General features: G+C 44.5%; 1 protein-coding gene across 3 annotated transcripts in view; it reads left to right on the top strand.

The window, feature by feature from the left end:
- The first annotated feature begins 406 nt into the window (after positions 1-406).
- PHAF1 (phagosome assembly factor 1) overlaps positions 407-21248 on the top strand; it is a 30571-nt gene continuing 9729 nt past the window's right edge. The window contains exons 1-7 of one of the 3 annotated variants that reach the window (XM_047835098.1): positions 407-477; positions 602-722; positions 8429-8511; positions 13651-13734; positions 18020-18063; positions 20627-20706; positions 20981-21075. In XM_047835098.1, coding sequence (XP_047691054.1) covers positions 659-722; positions 8429-8511; positions 13651-13734; positions 18020-18063; positions 20627-20706; positions 20981-21075 — 450 coding nt within the window. In that variant the 5' untranslated portion in view covers positions 407-477; positions 602-658. Of the gene's footprint in view, positions 508-601; positions 723-8428; positions 8512-13650; positions 13735-18019; positions 18064-20626; positions 20707-20980; positions 21076-21248 lie in introns of all 3 variants that reach the window. The other 2 variants (XM_047835097.1, XM_047835099.1) reach the window with 2 other exon arrangements.

The raw sequence follows: 21248 nt of genomic DNA, 5'->3' as shown, positions 1-21248 counted from the left end.
CACTCAAGCACACTACGCACTCACTTTGAAGTCCGTGTCCTCCCTCCCCGCTGGGCCTCAGACGTTGCACCCTCAGAAGTCGCCTTTTGCGCCCAGTATCAGTAGGACATACGTGTAGACAGCAGACAGATGTCGTATAACCACGTCACATTTGTTTGTTGCGTGGCGTGCACATCTTTGTGCAGACGTGTAAAACGTGTATGGTGTGGTGTGCAGATGTGGGGGTTCACGGAGTACGGGGTCCCTCGTTATGCAAGCACACACCCTTCCGCGTCGTACTGTTTGGCCTCCCTCACGCCACTATGCGACTTTCACAGCATTTTGCGCATGCGCGACTCCGCCTTGGGCTCCTTCCCCCGACCCCGCGATTGAAATCTCGCCTTAGCCCCGCCCCCGCCACGCTTTACGGCTGGCACGCCAGTTTTGCCGCAGACGCTCCGGCTACCGCCGCTGCCCCTGCCGCCGAGGCTGCTGCCGGTGAGCCGAGCTGAGCTGAGCTGAGCTGAGGTGTAGTATTGGGTTAGTGCCGCCGGCGGTCGAGGAGCAGGTAGAGAGCCACGCCGGCAGAGCCGGCGGGTTAGTCGCTGCTTTGTCTCCTCAGTTTCGGTCCCGTCTGCGTTGCTGCAGGGAGGCCGCCTCGGCCCGGCGAACTGAACCAATGCTGGATCTGGAGGTGGTGCCGGAGCGCTCTCTGGGAAACGAGCAATGGGAATTCACGCTGGGTGAGTGTGGGGTTCTACCTCAGGACTATGCTTCTTTCTTCTCTCCAGGCCCTTCCTGCCTCTGGTCTCTGCCTCTTATTCCCCTGCGCCCGCGGCTCCTCGTCTTTTCCGTCCTCACAGCTCTTTGGGCTCCAGGCACTAACTTACCTGCTCCTACCGGCCAGACCCACCAGTCTGTCGCTCAGCCTGGCCTAGATGCCCTCGCCTCAGGCCTCAGCAGGGCTCCTCCTGGGGCAGTGGTAAGGTAGTAATAATAACAATGGTGGACACGCCCCAAACACTTACCCAAGGCCAGGCCCTCCTTCCCTGTGCGTAGTTACCTCAAGTATGCCTCCTTGGGATCTGAGGGTCCATACTTTTGTTTTTCCTATTTCTATTTTGCACCCTTAATAGCTAAGAAGTTACACTCTAAAACGCCACAGTAGTCTGTCTCCCTTTGCTTTTCTGGGCTGTGAGTTGCCTTGTCGGAAGGGGGAACCTAGGCTTAGATCCCATAATCACGTGTTAGGGATCTAGTCAAGGGAGGTGAGAAGAGTTTGTATCTTAAAGGAAATTGTGACTTGTTTCTTGTTTTTAATGTGGTCGATGTGTGATTTAATCCTAAACCCAGACCTTAGCAGAGAGAGTTGAAGGTTGAATGACATATGAGTTCAGGGAAAGTAACGTTCAGTTTGTATAAAATGCAGTTTGGCCATTTTAGGGGTTTGGGGCCAGTTTTAACTACCCCCAACGTCGCTGCCTTTATGTGTAGAAGTATGTGCATTCAGTAAGTCCAGTGTGTGTTTACACTTATCCAGCACTAGGAAAAAGGGGTGTGGACCAGGTGTCGGTGCTGTTTGTGCAGATCTGAACTTTTGTCCCACTAATTTGGGCTACTGGGCTGAGTCACCTACTCCTTTGGGTTATAGCTTATCCTTGAATCTGGAATACTCATCTATGGAGATAGCATAAATGAGGAACTGGAGGATAGATGCTGGTAGGACCCTACTGTGCTCAGTGTTTCCAAGAACTAACTGAACTACAAGCCTCTGGGTTTGAGCCAGTTTTATTGAGTGGTCGGAGCCAACTTCTCTCATAACTTAAACCACACCTGCAGAGTTCTTCCCCAAATTTTAGCTGGTGTGAAACACTCTGGCCTGTTGTGAAGCACCAAGAATTTGACTGGGAGGCCAGTGATATATTTACCTCCAGATCCATTCATCATGCTGTTGCTGTTTGGCCTCTAGTTAAGAAAGAACCTCCCTCACAGCTTCTCATACTAGTACTTCACAGGCCAGAGTGAGAACCACAACCATAGCTTCAAACTGTACTTGATGGTGTGACTAGGTTGTGGATCTCTATGGTAGTCTCTTGGCCAAAAGTTGAGGGGTGCCTGGTTGGCTCAATGAGTAGAGCATGCAACTCTTAACCTCAGGAGTTGTGAGTTCGAGCCCCATGTTGGGGCCAGAGTTTACTCAAAGTAAAATAAAGATATTATTTGAAACCAGGATTTCAAAAAAAAAAAAAAAAAAAAAGCTGGGTGGAAGGGCAAAGTTTCTTCTGTCAACTATTTAGATACCTTAACCCTTACTCCTAACTTTGTCAGTTCCCAGAAATCAAGGGTTAGGGTAGTTCTTTCAAATTGTCTAAATAACAACAGTGAGAAGAGAATTTCTTTCTTTCTTTTTTTTTTTTAATGTTTATTTATTTATTTTGAGAGAGAGAGAGAGTGCTCAGACGAGTGGGGGAAGGGGCAGAGAGAGAAGAGAGGGAGAATTCCAAGCAGGCTCTGTGCTGTCAGCACAGAGCCCAGCACTGGGCTCGATGTCGTGAATTGTGAGATCATGACCTGAGCTGAACTCAAGAGTCAGACACTTAACTGACTGAGCCACCCAGGTACCCCAAAAACAGCATTTCTGTACGGTGGGCCCAGAATTGAACTTTGAGGGAAACCTCATAGAGGCAGCTTGGCCTTGATGATTCTTTTGTGGATCTTAAAAATCCACATTTTTAAATCATGTCTGCCTGAGAGATGATGATCATTTTTAACTTCCTCAAGCTTAAAAAAAAAAAAAAAAAAAAAGATTTTTCTCTCTCTCAGTCTTCTTCCCAGCCCTCAACACATCTAAGCTGCTGTTGTGGCTGATAGGTAGGGATAGGTCTAAGGTGGATCTATGCTTTAGAATTACATTCCTAGAGAACCAGGCAGTGCTTAACTAAAGTTACCACAGCCCTGTAAGGTAATCTTCATTTCCCAGATGAGGAACAGGCTCAGAAAGGTAGAGATGATGAAAAGTAGGTAGCTGAACAGGGATTCCCTGCTTCCCACCACTCTGCCCTTCTAAGGATGGGCTCAGCTTTGTCTCTAGGTTTCTTTTGGAATCTCTGCAAATGCAGATGCATCAAGCCCTTGCCATCATCTGCCTGGCATCACAGTGGGGATCTGCATCCAGCTTCTTGGCTGCCTTCCTCGCCTTTGTGTAATGTTGGGAGATTAGGGAAATGCCAACAACATAGGGAAAGGCAAACCTAGGCAAAGAGGACTCTCTGGTAATGCCACTGGTGGCTTGACTAATGGTGAAGTAAAGGCAGTGCAAACTTGAAATGTTTTCAGTAAGACTTGGAGAATGTATTGGTGTGGAAGCATATCTCTGAATTGTTCTAGAGAGACTGAAGGCTTACTCTGTTGAAGGCAACATATGTACCCCTGCGGACTCTGCTTATTAACATCAAAAGTTGAATAAGAAATGCTCCTGTGCCCTGAAGAAGTTAGTCTCATGTGGGTTAAGGGATAAAGAAATAGTTCATTTTATTAAAATGAGGGAGAGGTCATGTAGGGTGCTTTGGAAGGGGAGAAGGGACTTGACCTGACGGGATTCAGGGAGGGCTTCCTATCAAACTACAGAAGTCAATATCATTCCTGGAGCCAGTGAGCACCAGGAAAGCCCTATCAGAAATCTGCCATGGGGCACCTGGGTGGCTCAGTCGGTTAAGTGGCTGACTTTGGCTCAGGTCATGCTTTCGTGGTTTGTTTTTTATTTTTGTTTTTATTTTTTATTTTTTTAAATGCTTATTTATTTTTGAAGGAGAGAGAGAGCATGAGCAGGGGAGAGGGAGAGAAAGAGGGAGACACAGAATCCGAAGCAGGCTCTAGGCTCTGAGCTGTAAGCACAAAGCCTGATGTGGGACTTGAGCTCACTAGCTATGAGAACATGACCCAACCGACTGAACCACCCAGGTGCCCCATGATCTCATCGTTTTTGAGTTCAAGCCCCATATCGGGCTCTGCACTGGCAGTACAGAGCCTGCCTGGGATTCTCTCTCTTTCCCTCTCTCTCTGCCCCTCTCCCACTTGCACGCACACGCTCTCTCTCTCTCTGTCTTTCAGTAAACAAACAAACAAACAAACTTAAAAGTCGGAAATTCTAGGGGCGCCTGGGTGGCTCAACCGACTGAGCGTCCGACTTTGGCTCGGGTCATGATCTCACAGTTGGTGAGTTCAAGCCCCACGTCGGGCTCTGTGCGGACAGCTCAGAGCCTGGAGCCTCCTTTGGATTCTGTGTCTCCCTCTCTGTCTGCTTCTCCCCCACTTGCACTCTGTATCTCTCTCTCTCTCTCTCTCTCTCTCTCTCTCTCTCTCAAAAATAAAGATTAAAAAAAAATTTTTTTTTTTAAATAGGAAATTCTACCACCAGATTTCTCTTCTACGGTGTCTCCATAAACATAAATCTTACAGTCAAATTCAAAACAAAACACTGGGAAAGATAGTGTGTGTAGGGAACTATAAGCAGTTTGGTATTATAATGAGAATGTGATGTACTGGTGGAAGAAGAAAATGGGTTCTCCAAATTCCCAATTCTTTCTCGTGATAGCTGCCTGGGACACTATCAAGGAGCTTTTGGGTCCACTGGAAAAGAGGGTATCTATTAGTGAAGTGTGTTGCAGACACAGGTTTAGGAAGAAAGTTAGAGGCTAGATTTGGGGAGGTGGAGAAGGAGAAGGAATCTAGAGGTTTCTGGCTTGAGTGACTGGGTAGATGTTAGAGGTATGGAGACCCAGAATACAGAGGAGAACTCAGATTGAAAAGAAGGTGAAAAAGTCTCTTAATCTGTTAACTTTTTACTTGCCTTTTTAATGTTTATTTTTGAGAGAGAGAGAGCACACAAGCAGGGAAGGGGCAGAGAGAGAGGGAGACACTGAATCTGAAGCAGGCTTCAGGCTCTGAGCTGTCACCACAGAGCCCGATGCAGCCTCAGACTCAGGAACCGTAAGATCATGACCAGAGCTGAAGTCAAATGCTTAACCAACTGAGCCACCCAGGTGGCCCTATTTGCTTGTAGATATCTATGTAGATATACAGATATATAGATATATATATAGATATAGATATAGATAGATAGATAGATAGATAGATATAGATATATATATATATAAAGCAGAATAAGATATGAATCAGAAACTAGGTGGTTGGTTGGATGAGTGTATGAAGGGTGGGCAGAAGGAAACATTGCCCATCATAGAGATCTGGGGAAGTTAGAGGAACAGCAAGAAAGAATGGTGTTAGTAGAGACAAGATGAGGGTGCTCAGAGTGAGAGAGTGGTCACCAGGGTCTATGGTACAGGACCTACATGTCCTATAATAGCTTTTTTTCACTTAGAGTTCAGCAGACTGTTGTGCCAGGCATGGTGATTGGGTGCTAGGTGTATGACAGTGAGTAATACAGGCACTGTTTCTATCCTCAAGGTATAGGGGAGACTAACAGAAATAAACAGGGGGCATCTGGGTGGCTCAGTTGGTTGAGCATCTAACTTCTGCTCAGGTCATGATCTGGTTTGTGTGTTCAAGCCCCACGTTGTGCTCTGTGCTGATGGTGCGGAGCCTAGAGCCTGCTTTGAGTTCTATGTCTCCCTCTCTTTCTGCCCCTCCCCTGCTCACGCTCTCTCTCTCTCTCTGTCTCAAAATTAAATAAACATTAAAAATTTTTAAAAAAATAGATAAATAGGATGGGAGGCTTCATTAGATAAGGCAATTGGGGAAGTGAGATGTGAGTCAAGACCTGAAGAATGAGAAGGAACCAACCATGGAAAGGACATTCCAGCAGAATCTGAGCTAGCACAGAGGCCTAAGTTAGCAAAGAGCTTAACAAATGTGCTGGGAACAAAGGGAGGCATGATGAGCAGTGGAAAGAAAGATGGAGGTAGATAAGATTGAGAATATTCAGGGACTTTAGGTGGTGACATGCTGTTTGGGTTTTATAACCCCGTATTGGGAAATCATTGAAGGGTTGTAAGCAGACAAATGATGAGATCTATAATACATAGGATGTATACAGTTTATAAAGCTGACATACACTCCATACCCTTTTTTGGGTCTAGGTAACTCTGTTCGGACTGGACAGTGCTCTAGTGTCTTTGTCATACATATGTTTGGTTCCCTTTAGAGGCCTTTTGTAGCCTTCCTTTATCAGCAGCTGTGTGACAACTGGTCCTTGTAGATGCTTTGTCTCCTCCAGATGGGGTTTCTCCCCAGGTGACTCAAGACCTGAGGATCTGAAGATTCCAAGGCCAGGGATTTGATGTAGTTAGGTGGAGAAGAATCCTCTCTTGAGAAACTGATTTGTGCTATGTAGGTGAGAGAAACCATGTGGCCTTCTGTTTCTCAGCACATAACCAAGCTTATCTGTCTTCTCCACATGGATGTTTGCCCATTCCTTCTGGGAGAGTATAGATGCTTCTCCATTTCAGGAATGGCAAAGCTGAGTGATGCATCCAACTTGTTCATATTCTCAACAAACATTTATTAAGCTTCTACTATGTATCAAGCCCTATGTTACCGACGGCTGGAAAGAGCCTGTGTTAAGGTGTGGTGTCCTCCAACTTTCTTCAAATTATAGAATGGACCATCAAATGAAGGCAAGGTTAGATCATTGTTTAAATGTAGATAGACCATGCATTTTTATAACCTTCTTTTTCTTTGTATGCAAGCTCTTTTCTGCACATCTGTCCGAAGATCAGAGGTAAACTGATCTTGAATGTGAGCCACTGTGTGCTTCCCTGAGGTCATATGGTGGTCCCTCTTTCTCCCTTTCTCTTATTACCTACTCCATAATCCTTCAGCTCTGCTGAATAAATATTTATTCAACAGCCACTGTGTGGTCAGCCCTGTACTGGGTACTGGGGATCCAGAGAGTGGTGAATAGCACAATACTGTCCTTGGATTCAGAAAGCTGTGAGTCTTTGGATTTTGTCTGAGACTTTGTTTTGGATTGTCTCTCTTTGAGTTTTTTCTTGTTTGAAATATAATGGACTCTGAAAACATACTTTTTGGTATTCCCTGGGAGTCCTGGGATCTTAGAGATATTGTTGGCATTTGGATTTCTTAAACTGGGTGCATATATAAATTTGTTTACAATGGGCCATGAGTTCAACAATCAGGTATTAAGATTTAGAGGATTTGTGGGTTGATAAGTAAGGATCCAGTGAAATCTTTAGTAAAATGAATTAATTCTGGTAGATGTGATGTTTTAATTTTATTTATTTATTTTGAGAGAGAGAGAAAGTGAGCAGGTGAGGGGCAGAGAAGAGAGGGAGAGAATCCTAAGCAGGAGCCTGCAGAGCTGGAAGCAGCCTCAGTCTCATGAACCTTGGGATCATGACCTGAGCCAAAACCAAGAGTTAGACAGTTAACCAACTGAGCCACCCAGGTGCCCCTCTAAGGGCTCATTTAAAAAGTTAAATAAAAGTAAATTGGGGCACCTGGGTGGCTCAGTCGCTTAGGTGTCTGACTTCAGCTCAGGTCATGGTCTCGCAGTCCATGAGTTGGAGCCCCGCATTGGGCTGTGTGCGGACAGCTCAGAGCCTGGAGTCTGCTTTGGATTATGTGTCTCCCTCTCTCTGCTCCTCCCCCATTCTCCCAAACTCCCTCCCTCCCTCCCTCCATCTCTCTCTCTCTCTCTCTCTTTCTCTCTCTCTCTCTTTCTCTCTCTCTCTCTCTCTCTCTCTCTCTCTCAAAAATAAACATTAAAAAATTAATTATTTTAGAAATAAAAAGTTAAAAATCACACATCCAGGGGCACCTGGATGGTTCAGTCGGTAAAGCGCCTGACTCTTGGTTTTAGCTCAGGTCATGATCTCACAGTTTGTGAGATTGAGCCCTGCATTAGATTCTGTGCTGACAGTGCAGAGCCTGCTTAGAATTCTCGCTCTCTCCTCAATAAACAAAAAAAAATTTTTAATGAGCTCTTACAAGTCATGTGCTCCTGCAGAGTCTCATTTGAGAGATGAGGAGACATGCCAGAAAGAAAGAGAGGAAGGAACCTGCCCTAGGTTATATGTAATTCACGGAAGAGTGAGAACCAGAACCTTGGTCTCCATATCCACAGTCATGCAGTCAGTGCTTTTCTCACTGTTTTTTGGTTCATGCTGACTTTGCCTTCTCTGAGCCCCTTTTCTGCTTGGGATCAGCATAGTAGTTCCCATTTCCAGAAATCTTTTTTGTGTATTCACTCCCTTCCCTTATACAACCCAACTGTTCCCTTAGTACTTGCTGCTGACTTTATTCTAGCTTTTGCTGCTTACTGAACTTTCATTTACTCATATGTTTGTAGACCTTAATGGCCCCTGTTCCCACCCCAGGTTTTACTGCAGGGCCTAATGTCTAGTACAAAGATAAATGTCAGTAAATGGATAGCCCAGGTAACCACACAGTTGTTCTTGCTTTATTTCAGGAATGCCTCTGGCTCAAGCAGTAGCCATTCTTCAGAAGCACTGTCGCATCATCAAAAATGTCCAGGTTCTCTACAGTGAACAGGTGAGTGGTAGCTGATTTGTTTACTGAAGTAGCATTCCTAATCGTTGAGTCACTCCAGAGGTTGATGCTCTGGGAGAGGCAGACTGGCAGGAATTGCTGGGTCAGTGTGTTTGAATGGGAGAATCTCCAGCACTGGTCAGTTACCAAGTACATTTTGATTCTGAAACTTTTGGTCTTGATAATGTAGTGCTGTCAGGTTTGGAAAGGCAATGATAACTGAACTTGTTTTTTGATGTGTTTGACTTAGCTGATCCTTAGACAGGGACATTTCAGTGGGAGGTCACCTCAGGGACTATCTTGTCTTCTAGAGTGCTTGCCTCTTCTACTTTTGTGATTAAAATGGTCTTTTCTGCCTTTGTTGATTGCTTTCATTTCTGTTCAGAGTTGTTGCAGTGCAGAGCACTCCAGACTTGAAAAGAAACAGGTGTAGCTCATTCCTTTGGTGAGAATGAACTGATACATAAGATCATATATCAAAATATTGGCTCCAAATTAATGGACATATTTTACTCTTTTTTTTTTTTTTTTTTAATCTGACTTATGGTGGTCTCTATTAAATGTTGGTCAGTTGTGCCAGGAATTAACACCTATAATATAATGTTGCATGTGCTTACAAAGAACTTTTCTGTTTCCAGAAAGAGTGTATATGTTAGCACTAGAGAATTTTCTGAACATCAGGATTTTTTGTATTTGGTTTTATAAGCAGAGTTGGGGACTATTTTATTATGGGCTTTTAGAAATAAGATGCTTCTTGTCTCTTTAAAAATGCAATCTCCCGGGGCGCCTGGGTGGCGCAGTCGGTTAAGCGTCCGACTTCAGCCAGGTCACGATCTCGCGGTCCGGGAGTTCGAGCCCCGCGTCAGGCTCTGGGCTGATGGCTCAGAGCCTGGAGCCTGTTTCCAATTCTGTGTCTCCCTCTCTCTCTGCCCCTCCCCCGTTCATGCTCTGTCTCTCTCTGTCCCAAAAATAAATAAACGTTGAAAAAAAAATTAAAAAAAAATGCAATCTCCCTTCTACTGAACTCTGAAATCTATGATTCTTTTGTGACACAGACCGTGTGTTGCTGTTTGTAGCAACTTTTATGGTGTCCTATGTGTCACAAACCTCAGGGAATAGTTTTGAGCCTATCTAGGCTACAGGATGTTCTCACTGTCTTTTCTGATACCTTATAAGTACCATTTTGATTATTTTAGTTCCATTTGTCCCATTTAGTTTCAAATCCTAAAGCAAATGACTGTTTCTTTTCGACATGAAAAATGTTGTGGACTAGAAGAAGGTGAGATTTCTGTGAGTCTTTCCAGTTTGCCTAGTGTCAAAGTTGAGCCTCTTATCTATGTCCAGACATTACTTTCTGCAGTGCAATACCCCTCTGCCAGCCTACTGAAAGAGTTCCCATGTGAAGAGTCCTCATGAGACAGGGAATGCATAATCTCCAAGCAAGTTCTTGAATATTTTTGTGGTACCTAACACGGAACAAGGGACTTCTAGGAGTAGGACAAAGGTGCCTTGAGCCACAGTGCCAAAGTACTTCCTCATTTATAAAGTGAAGAATGTTGACTTTTCCACTTTGTTGCACTCAGATCATCCCTAACCTACTCTGACTTTCAGTGTTAGACCATGAGGGAATTACTCATGACAATTAGCAACCATCAAAATAGGGATAATGGGTTTGCTTCTTGAGCTTTTAGCTTCCTGCACATTCAGTTAAATCAGATTTGGGTGCTCCAAGAGTAGATAAAATTGAACATGGGCTTTAAACTTGTAATTTTTTTAAAAGTGTTTTTAATGTTTATTTTTGAGAGAGAGACAGAGCATGAGAAGGGGAGGGGCAGAGAGAGAGGGAGACACAGACTCTGAAGCAGGCTTTAGGCTCTGAGCCATCAGCGCAAAGCCCAACACAGAGCTCGAACTCTGAACCATGAGATCATGACCTGAGCCGAAGTCGGATGTTTAACTGACTGAGCCACCCAGGTGCCTCTTAATTTTTTTTTAACGTTTATTTATTTATTTTCTAGAGAGAAAGAGAGCATGAGTGGGGGAGGGGCAGAGAGAGAGAGACACCCAGAATCCAAAGTAGGCTCTAGGCTCTGTCCGCACAGAGCCCCACGTAGGGCTCGAACCAATGAACCAAGAGATCATGACCTGAGCTGAAGTTGGACGTTTAACCACCTGAGCCACCCAGGTGCCCCTTTAATTCTTTTTTTAATGTTTTTTTATTTATTTTTGAGACAGAGAGAGACAGAACAAGAGCAGGGGAGGGGCAGAGAGAGAGGGAGACACAGAATCTGAAGCAGACTCCAGGCTCTGAGCTGTCAGCACAGAGCCCAACACGGGGCTCGAACTCACAGACTGTGACATCATGACCTGAGCTGGAGTTGGACGTGCAACTGACTGAGCCACCCAGGCGCCCCTTTAATTTTTTTTTTTTAATGTTTAGTTTTATTTTGATAGAGCAAAGAGTGTGGATGGGGGAGGGGCAGAGAGAGAGGGAGACACAGAATCCGAAACAGGCTCCAGGCTCTGAGCTATCAGCACAGAGCCCAATGTGGGGCTCAAATTCAGGAGCTGCAAGATCGTGACCTGAGCCGAAGTCAGATGCTTAACCACCTGAGCCACCCAGGTGCCCCGGCTTTAAACTTTTTAAACAAATTTTTAAGAATGAAGTTTATATCTTCCATCACTACTTTTGTTGTCTGTTGTCCCGACCTTTGGGTACAAATAGTTTTAGCATTAAGCTCATTTTCCCTGATGTCTTCTAAGGAGCTGGAATCAGTTGGAAAACATGGATTTTTGAGTCCAGTTCTTGGTTCAGATCCTTGTTCTTCCCATTTTTTAGCTATGCAACTTTTGACAAGTTAATAACCAGTCTGGTTCTCCTTCTGTAATGTGGTTATTGTTTCCTTGTAATAGAATAATCTTTTTTTTTTTTAATTTTTTTTTTCAACGTTTATTTATTTTTTGGGACAGAGAGAGACAGAGCATGAACAGGGGAGGGGCAGAGAGAGAGGGAGACACAGAATCGGAAACAGGCTCCAGGCTCCGAGCCATCAGCCCAGAGCCCGACGCGGGGCTCGAACTCCCGGACCGCGAGATCATGACCTGGCTGAAGTCGGACGCTTAACCGACTGCGCCACCCAGGTGCCCCTAGAATAATCTTTTGAAGAGGATCAAGAGGAGATGGTTTCTCAGAGCTCTGATATTGTGCTTCTTAAATGTGGGTCCTGTCCTCTTCTGCCTTCCTTTCCATTTCTTCCCATTTGTCTTCTTGCTTCCCATCAAGTGCAAAGAATAGTTTGGCCCCATTAAATGTTTCAGAAATATCTTCTTATCTCTAGCAAATCACACCTTGGAGGTTAAATGTGCATATCAAGTGGGTCCCATCTTTCTTAGAGGGAAAAGTATGAATGACTAGGAGCAGACAGCTTTACTAAACTATTTCATAAGGAGAACTGTATAATTCTGGGATCACTGGAAGAGCCTGCTTACACACCATATAGTACATGTATATTTTGATTCCAGAGATACTTAGGATTTACTAGTAAAATATTGATTGTGAGGATAATTTACTTGCTTTTGAAAATTATCTAGTTATCTCCTGAATTGTAACAGTACCGGGAGAAAAATGATCAGATCTTGGGGGAGAGTGTAAGAAAATTCCGATCCTCCCATTGTTCCTACTCCAAACAAGGATCTTGAAGGATGCTAAAAGGTTGCTTCATCCTGCTTAATGCTGTGGAATAGCCCTCTTAGAAATGTGTTCTGGGTTGAGAATAAGTGACCTAAGGACAGAGTTCATCATTCTATTATCTTGCTTGAGACCTGATGGTTTTAGACATTCATACAGACCTACTGGAAAATTACAACATTCTTTCTTCTAGTGTTTGCCAGGCATGGTGGTACCTCCTAGGCCTGCTACCTTGTGAAGATCAGTGGGGTAGGAGGGAGGAGATAGTCTTAGCTAATCCCAGAAGGCTCTGGAGAGAATTTTTCCACTGAGGCCCACACCAATGGCACCTGGCCTTCCAGCCTACAGTTCTGTCTCTGACAGCCACACTTCTTTGATTCACTGTGCCTGCCTTGGGAGGCTCTATAAAGAAACTTCTCTAAACATTTGAGAGCTTTCTGCCAGTTTCAAGGAGTGGCAGGGTTTTGGATGTTGGTGTTTTTCTTCTGCGGGGCAGCTTGGTTTAGGGCTGTGGAGTGTCTTCAGATGTCGAGTCCTTGAATTGATTGCACTGGAACAGAAGCAGGCAAGTGAGACAGATGTGACGAAACAGTGTTGTATGCTCAGTGCTATGCTTGGTGCCTTCTACCTTACTATCTAGACCTACTATCTCCGTTCCCACAACAACCCTAGAGGGAAGAGATGATGGTATTCCCATGAAGAAACTACAGCTCAGAGAAGTTTTGAGAGTCAGTTAAGGTCACCAGCTCACCTGTACCCAAGCCCGGCTCTGTTCACTGCTTTGTGCTGCTGCTCCCTTCCCCCCAGGACTTAGAAGGGGCAAATGTAGAAATACGACTCCTTAGATCTTAGATTTGGGCTTTACAGAAAGAAGCACATGTGATATGGGATGGTGAGGGGAAGGAAGGAAGGAATAAGAGTATCATCTCATACATAAACGTCACAAAGTATTTCTTTGTCCTGGAATATGGCCTGAAGCAGTCAAAGTATAGGATATGTTTTCTGTAGATGGTACAGACAACCTTGGGAACAAATGGACATAGGTTCAGCTGACATGCATTGAACATTACCTGCCAAGTTTGGGTCCTGACTAGACCTTTTTACATGGCCTGCGTTCCTCATTGACTGCTCTCTAGGTTTGACAGGGAAACCCATGCTGTAGATGTGGACCCTGACCCTCAAAAGAAAATGGCCTACATACTCACATAATTTTGGCCCTTTCCCCCAGGTATTATTTCTCACAGCCTAGAAGAAGGAGTCTCTTTTCAGCCAGTGTTAGGAAGCAGCAGCTTCAGGCTGGAAGTAGCAGACACTGCATTCACACAACAGTTTGTTAGTTGGGCCAGGGAGGGGCTGTCTGCACTTACATATTCTCTGTGCATTGCATTTAGACTTGTGAGTTTTTGGTAGGTGCTGTTGAGTAAGTTGTTGAGTGTTTTATTTTTGTTTTGCAGTCTCCTCTAAGCCATGACCTCATCCTTAACCTGACTCAGGACGGGATCAAACTGCTGTTTGATGCTTTCAATCAGAGGCTTAAGGTAACTGTGAATGACAACTAAAGTTTCATGTCAGGCTGATTACTACGTGCTATTGTGAGATGTTTCTGAAACTCATAAGTGGGGGTAGACTCCTGTGATTCGGTGTACCACAGTACTGGGGACTGGAAGCTGTGCCTGTTCCTCTAAAAAGAGGGAAGCTTGGGATGGGGTGGTTGGAAAGTGGCTGGGAGGGACTCCAATCATAGGCTGCAGAGGTGGAGGGGAAAGAGTGTTAAAAGCTTTGGGGAATACTATGGGGAGGGGGATTCTAAGTCATTCAACTTAAGGAAAGCAAGAGAAGAGCTAACTATTGGCACAAATTATCCCAGATCTTAACAGGTGTACTAAAAATGGGGCCTAACTGCAGAATAGGATCAAAAGACTTTAGTCAGGTTTTTGTATCTTGCTTTACTTCATTCTTAGGTCAAGCAATATGACTTGGAAGGTGAAAAACACAACTGTTCTTCCTAAAATGCTGGAATTTACAGCTTAACACCACCAGTGATGAATTGATTTTTTAACCCCATTGAGGATATGTAAACAAACAACTTGATGGTGTATAGGGTTGTCTTAAGTTCAAGTGCAATTTACTAACACCTGTTTCACTCCAGGATGTTTTTAATACACTATTTACAAATGCCTGGGCTTCACAGATTAGTCATGTGATAACAGACTCATGCCTCAGAGTCACAAGGTTGAATGTGGCTCTGGGCATTGGCATACCAGAGTGCTTATCCTGGTTAGGTTATGGAGTAGCCTTTCCAAAAGACTTGGGTACTTCCTAGTTCTCATCATCCCATCACAAGTGAGCTCCTAAGAAGACAAGATAGAACATGGAAAAGGAATCTGTACACAGAATGGGAATTCTTCATTTATGATGGTTTTTCAAAAGCAAATGTGAACATTCTTAGCCCCATAGTTACCTTGCCTCTCCTTGTGGACTCAGTCATCCTGTCTTCACTGACCAGAAGTTTCACAGTGGGAAAAGGGAGAGAATGGTCATCAGTGTGGCTTCATTACAAATCAGGGAAAATTAATCTGGAAACACCTTTACAAAGAGTTATTTGTTTTAGCTAGGTAAGTCCACTTTAGGAGACATAACCCCAGAAGATTATAAGGAAGGTAATGTTGACAGATACGTATAGCAGTGCTTTTCATAGTAATGAAAAGCTGGAAGTAACCTACATGGACAGCAAAAGGGGATGGCTAGGCAGCCCATCATAGAATCACAGCATGATGAGGACAGTATCAAATATTAAGTGAGTACTTGGTGCAGATTAGGCGCATCACTGAATGCTTCCTGTGCATTTCCCAACTTAACAAGCCTGTGAGCTGTACTGTTTCCCAGTGAGACAAAGGAAGGACAGAGGATGAGTGGTCTGCCAAGCTTTTAACCCTGAATTACCAGTGTGTGATAGCCACTGGGAGTAGAAATGACTTAGCTTCTGTTGATGTATATGGAAAATAAATGTGATAAAAGCTGAATAAAATTGTGTGAGCACACTCTGGAGAAATGTGAAGAATGAGAAGTACAATTTGAATGAGAAAGGAAGTAATTAGAACCTTCTCTTCTGCTTTCTGTGGGGTCCCTATGAAGAGGAGGGCCTGGGACCCTGCTGGAGCCTCTGGAAACTGAGGAAGTGATTCTCAGGTGCCCTTGGTCAGCATCAGGTTTGACCTGACCCATGTGCCTGCCCCTCCATCCAAGCACTTAAGAATACTCTTCTCAGGGTGCCTGGGTGTCTCAGTCGGTTAAGCGTCTGACTCTTGATTTCAGCTCAGGTCGTGGTCTTACATGACTTCGAGCCCTGCGTCGGGTTCTTTCCTGGCAGCGCGGAGCCTGCTTGGCATTCTTTCTCTCTCTCCCTCTCTCTCTCTGCCCTCTCCTTCTTGTGCACTCTTTCTCAAAATAAATAAAGAAACATAAAAAAATAAAAAGAGTCCACTTTTCCCTGATGCTGTCTCCTGCAGTTTCCTCATCCCCTCACTCCCTGCCTATGAGAAAGCCCTACAGAATGAGGCTTCACAAATTTCAACCTTCACAGCTACCTGTCTTCTCCTTTCCTATCTTGGCTGCTGCCATGGCTTCTCCTCTGGGGAAATCAAGGTGTTTTCCAGCCCAGTGGGTGGTAAATCATGAAGTTCAGACTTCCCCAGCTGCTTGTCCCTGTGGCCCAGCGAGCTCCATGGGCCAGATCTGCTTGTTGATTGTCCTGGTGACATGAAGGACTCCAAGATGGTTGGTACTCTGGGTCTCTTGCCACAAGTGCCATCCTACATATGCCCTGTGGTTAACTCTGGTCCATTGTTTTCCCATTAGGCAGGCAGGGTTGAAACACCCATAAATGTTGGTCGGGGTTATTGGCAGGTGGGTGACAGCGACACAGAAGGAACATCCTGGAGGCCCACCGCCACAGGGTGAGTGGTGGGAAGCCCTTGGGTGGTCATTGGCCAGCTGTAGGGGTGGCAATAAGGGAGGCAGAGTGCCTGTTCCTGCCATACAAGCAAGGCTTCTGGCTAAAGGGTGAGGCTCTCTGCCAGCATGGGGCCCTGGCCTTGGTGAAATGATATACCAGTTTGGCATGATATACTGCCATGCCGGAGCTGTCTGAAGGGACACTGAGTATCTTATTATGAATCACAGCTGTTCCCCTGTTCTTCCTTTAATGACCTCTCTTGGCACCTCCTTTCATGTTTTCTAGTTTCACATTGCCCTTAGCTGACTTCGTAACAGTCAGACTTGTCTGATGTTTTGAGTACCTTTCCTGTGCAAACTAATGAGCCAGACCTTAAAAAAGGGCTTAACTTAGTGTGGTACTGGTGAATGGCATACACAAATAGTATAGGAAAGAGTTGATTGAAGTGCTGTGTCTGCCCAGCAGAGGGAGTTACTCTTAGCAAGTAGGATTAGAAGAGCTGCATTATAATTCAGAGGTGCCCAACTTGTGGTTCAGTGTTATGACCACTAAACAAAGTTAGAGATAAGGTCTGGCCAAGAGTAAACTAATATGTCTCATTTTCTTTGGTAGTTCCAGATGCTTCTGCATGCAGGGCCCCACAGCTCCTTCTAGGATGAGGCCCATATTGTCAGGGCAAACAGACACTGAACCAGCTCTGCTTGTTCCTCTACAGTAAGGGCCAGAACTCCCAACTGGAGGGTAGTAGCTGGTTCTTCAGGCCTTGGCCAGCCATGTTTCTTGCGTAGAAGACTTCATAGTGCTCATTATTTGGCACCACTAGTAGCTGAGTGTTTTAGCAATACCTTTGTCTTTGCCCTGAGTTCTTGGCATTTAATTAAAGGCTGAACCCCTTGAAACTACACAAGGGCACTGATGTTCTCCAGGTACCCTTCAATAGAGATATGTATACATATTTGAATATTGTCACACTTGTCCTAACCTAATATGACTTGTTTTCTAGCAAGATAGGCCTCCCCCCATCTTTTTTGTTTTGTAAACCACAGTATTTTAAAGCTGATTTTGAAAGTGACTGGGTCTGGGGTCTTTTTAATGCAGCAAAGTGTGCAATAGCAGGAAGGGGGCTCAGTATCCAAGGTTTTGTCCATAGTTTTAACCTTTATACTATGTGAATTTGTTTCTGTGGAGGTTTCCACTGTTCTGTATGTACAGTCTTCTATATGACCCAGCAGTAGATTAGATAAAGGATCTTTGACCCACAGCCTCCATGGGCATCTGTTCAACAATCTGGATGAAGGGAAAGGAGAGGTTATGCTGTGTGTGTGGTATCAGTTTTTCCTCCAGATTTCAAATGAGAATAAAATGTAATATGCAGTGCTTCAGGAGAATTTTGGCTAGTGATAGATTTTTTTTCTTCACTATTCTATAAATGTCTTTTTTATTAGGATTTTATTTTTAAGTAATCTTTACACCCAATGAGTAGCTAGAGCTCACAACCCCGAGATCAAGAGTTGTGTATTCTATCAACTGAGCCAGCCAGGTGCCCCACTATAAGTGTCTTTTCTTTTCTTTTCTTTCTTTTTTTTTTTTTTTTTTTTTAATTTTATTTTAGAGAGATACCGTACATGAGTTGGGGAGAGGGGCAGAGGAGGATAGAGAGAGTGAATCTCAAGTAGGCTCCACATCGAGCACAGAGCCCGATGAGGGACTCAGTCCCATGACCCCAGGATTGTGACCTGAGCCAAAATCCAGAGTCGGACACTCAACTGACTGAGCCTCTCAGGCACCCCTATAAATGTCTTTTTAATCCATCTCTTTCAACTGCAGAGCATTACCAATGCTTAAAATTTGATTTTTTTTTCTTTTAGGTGATTGAAGTATATGACTTGACTAAAGTAAAGTTAAAATATTGGTAAGTTTACTCCCCTGTTGCTCTGTGTCACAGGATTGGTACAAATGGACTTTATTACTCTCATTAAGTTAATAAAGAATTCCCATTCCTAGCAGTTCCAGGATTACAACCTGGTACCATGATTTCCTCAGGCAGCCTCCAAACCTACTTAGCTTCCCAAGGAAGAGAAGGAAGTGTTGTTAAGAACATGCTCTGTGTAAAACACTTCTCATATATGTCAGTTCATTTAATCCTTACAGCAAAACAGGACCTCAGCTTAGAGGTGGTGACGTGACTGTCTTCTGGGTCATAGCTGCCCTCCCCAAATAGGTCTGACCCCAAAGCCTCTATGCTAAAGGGAATGCCAAAGGGACCTCTATTTGGGGGCCAAAATCTACTTCTTTTTTAAAAGTTTTTTTTTTTTTTAATGTTTATTTTTCAGACAGAAACAGAGCATGAACGGGGGGAGGGTCAGAGAGAGGGAGACACAGAATCTGAAACAGGCTCCAGGCGGTCAGCATAGAGCCTGACGCAGGACTCGAACTCGTTACCACAAGATCATGACCTGAGCCGAAGCCGGATGCCCAACCGACTGAGCCACCCAGGCGCCCCAAAATCTACTTCTTAGAATGAAAATGGGGGTGGCCTATATCATGAACTAATATTTGAGCACCCTTTATGGCAAGGTGCTGTGCTACCATCTAGAATACTCCGTTTAGTAAGCTTCCTTAACGGGCTTCCCTTTCCCTTTGTGAGGGCGTGAAAGGGTCCAATTCCTGGGGCTGGCTCAAGCAACATTTGCCAATAGAGAAGTGGATAAAGCAAATGTGTAATAGTACTGGCCCCTTGCAGATTTCTTTTTGTCTTTTAGTTTTGTTGGAGCCTTTCTTTGTCTTTTCCCTCTTAAGAGTTAGTGGTGGGTACCTTTGACCCAGCAATAGCACTACCCAAGGGATACAGGAGTGCTGATGCATAGGGGCATATGTACCCCAATGTTTATAGCAGTGCTTTCAACAATAGCCAAATAATGGAAAGAGCCTAAATGTCCATCGACTGATGACTGGATAAAGGAGATGTCCTTTATATATACAATGGAATACTACTTGGCAATGAGAAAGAATGAAATCATGCCATTTGTAGTAACGTGGATGGAACTGGAGGGGATTATGCTGAGTGAAATAAGTCAGAGAAGAACAGATATCATATGTTTTCACTCATATGTGGATCTTGAGAAAGTTAACAGAAGTCCGTGGGAGAAAGGAAGGGGAAAAAATAGTTACAAACAGAGAGAGGGAGGCAAACCACAAGAGACTCTCAAATACAGAGAACAAACTGAGGGTGGATATGGGGGTTGGGGAGAGGGGGAAATGGGTGATAGGCATTGAGGAGGGCACTTGTTGGGATGAGCCCTGGGTGTTGTATGTAAGCCAATTTGACAATAAATTATATTAAAAAAAAAAAAACTACAATGAGATACCACCTCATACTTGTTTTTTTTAAAGGTGGTAGGTAAAATTAAATAAATAACAAGAATTAGTGGTGGGTAAAATCATGAGGTTCTGGGTTAGACTGCCCTGTGTTCATCATTCTGTTACCTCTGTGACCTTGGGCAAGTCACTTAACCTCTCTAGGCTTGTTTTTCCATCAGAGAAATGAAGCCAGTACGTGGCTACTAGGTTAGGAAGATGACATGAGATACTGCTGGCAAAGCACTTGTCACCATGCCTGGTTAAAAAAAGAGGTGTTCCATGAATTATACTAACTTTTAAATTAACCTTTAAACATTCTCTTTACATGCTCATCATCTGAAATCATGTGTTGCTCTTCATTCCCAAGCCCCTGCCCCTTGGGTTTTTCCTCTTTGCATAGGATCTGCCCCTCACCCCCAACCTACCTGTTAACCTAGTCCATGGGTGCTGGCTGGTTCTTCTGCCTAGTAAGAAAGCAAGCTGCTTTGCTTGGTTATACACTGTTCTCTTAAGATGTTCATCCCTTTTTAAGAAAGTTCCTTTTCAAGCCAAACTGCTAATAGGCATCCTGAGAAAACACATTCATACTCTCTCTTCCTGGGGCCCCTCTTTATCCAAGTCCAAATGCCACAGGGCTGAGACTGAGTTTATTTCCTTCTAAATTGTGCCCGGTGACCACACATGTCTTGGGAGGCTCTAGAGGATCAATTCAATATGTCAGTCTCAGGAGACTTGATTTATTCTGACCCCATTAATTATCCTTCACTTAAAAGTTCTTTAATTAGGGGCGCCTGGGTGGCTCAGTCGGTTGAGTGTCCGACTTCGGCTCAGGTCATGATCTCGTGGTCTGTGGGTTCGAGCCCCGTGTCGGGCTCTGTGCTGACAGCTCAGAGCCTGGAGCCTGTGCCTGTTTTGGATTCTGTGTCTCCGTCTCTCTCTGACCCTCCCCCATTCATGCTCTGTCTCTCTCTGTCTCAAAAATAAACATTTAAAAAAAAAAAGTTCTTTAATTAAACTTGTGTTTTGACATACTTGTAGGCTCACCTGCCTGTGTTTTAAGAATAACTCTTCCAGCCACCATCTTCAGTGACCTGAAAAGCATCTTTGTTTTTCAGTGGAGTGCATTTTAACTCTCAGGCCATAGCTCCCACCATTGAGCAGATTGACCAGTCTTTTGGTGCGACCCATCCTGGAGGTAAGCCAAGTCTATCTGTTTCCTCTGTCACAGCCTATAATGATAAGCCTGGCAAGTGGCACCATCCCAGCCCTAGTGCCCCTTCCTACAGGAAGCCAGGTTCTGGTAGAATTTGTGGGTTGATACTTGGGTGTGAGGGAAAGCTTCTCCCTCTTGTTTTCACCCTAGTAAGTCAGTTCAAGAATCAGGCACAAGGAAGGTGTTACCAGGCTAGTTTGTATTCTCATCTCTGGTACCATTCAACCATGTCGTTTTCTCCTCCCCACTCTTACAGTGTACAACTCCGCTGAGCAGCTCTTCCACCTCAACTTCAGAGGACTGTCTTTCTCTTTTCAGTTAGACTCGTGGACTGAGGCTCCCAAGTACGAGGTTAGCCCTTCCCTTCCCATGGTATTTGTCACCCAGTACCCAGGTGATATGGGCCCAGCAGACAGTGCCACTGGGGAGGTTGGATAGGTACCCTTTCTTTGGTTTCCTCATCTCTGAGGTCTTTAGGGGCCAACATGGATAGGACTGATAGCAAGAACAAAGCCTGAGCCAGC

The sequence above is a fragment of the Prionailurus viverrinus genome, chromosome E2 (assembly GCF_022837055.1).
Source record: "Prionailurus viverrinus isolate Anna chromosome E2, UM_Priviv_1.0, whole genome shotgun sequence".
Taxonomy (NCBI): domain Eukaryota; kingdom Metazoa; phylum Chordata; class Mammalia; order Carnivora; family Felidae; genus Prionailurus; species Prionailurus viverrinus.
Note: the sequence above shows the minus strand (reverse complement) of the source record. Positions and strands in the feature narration are given on the sequence as shown.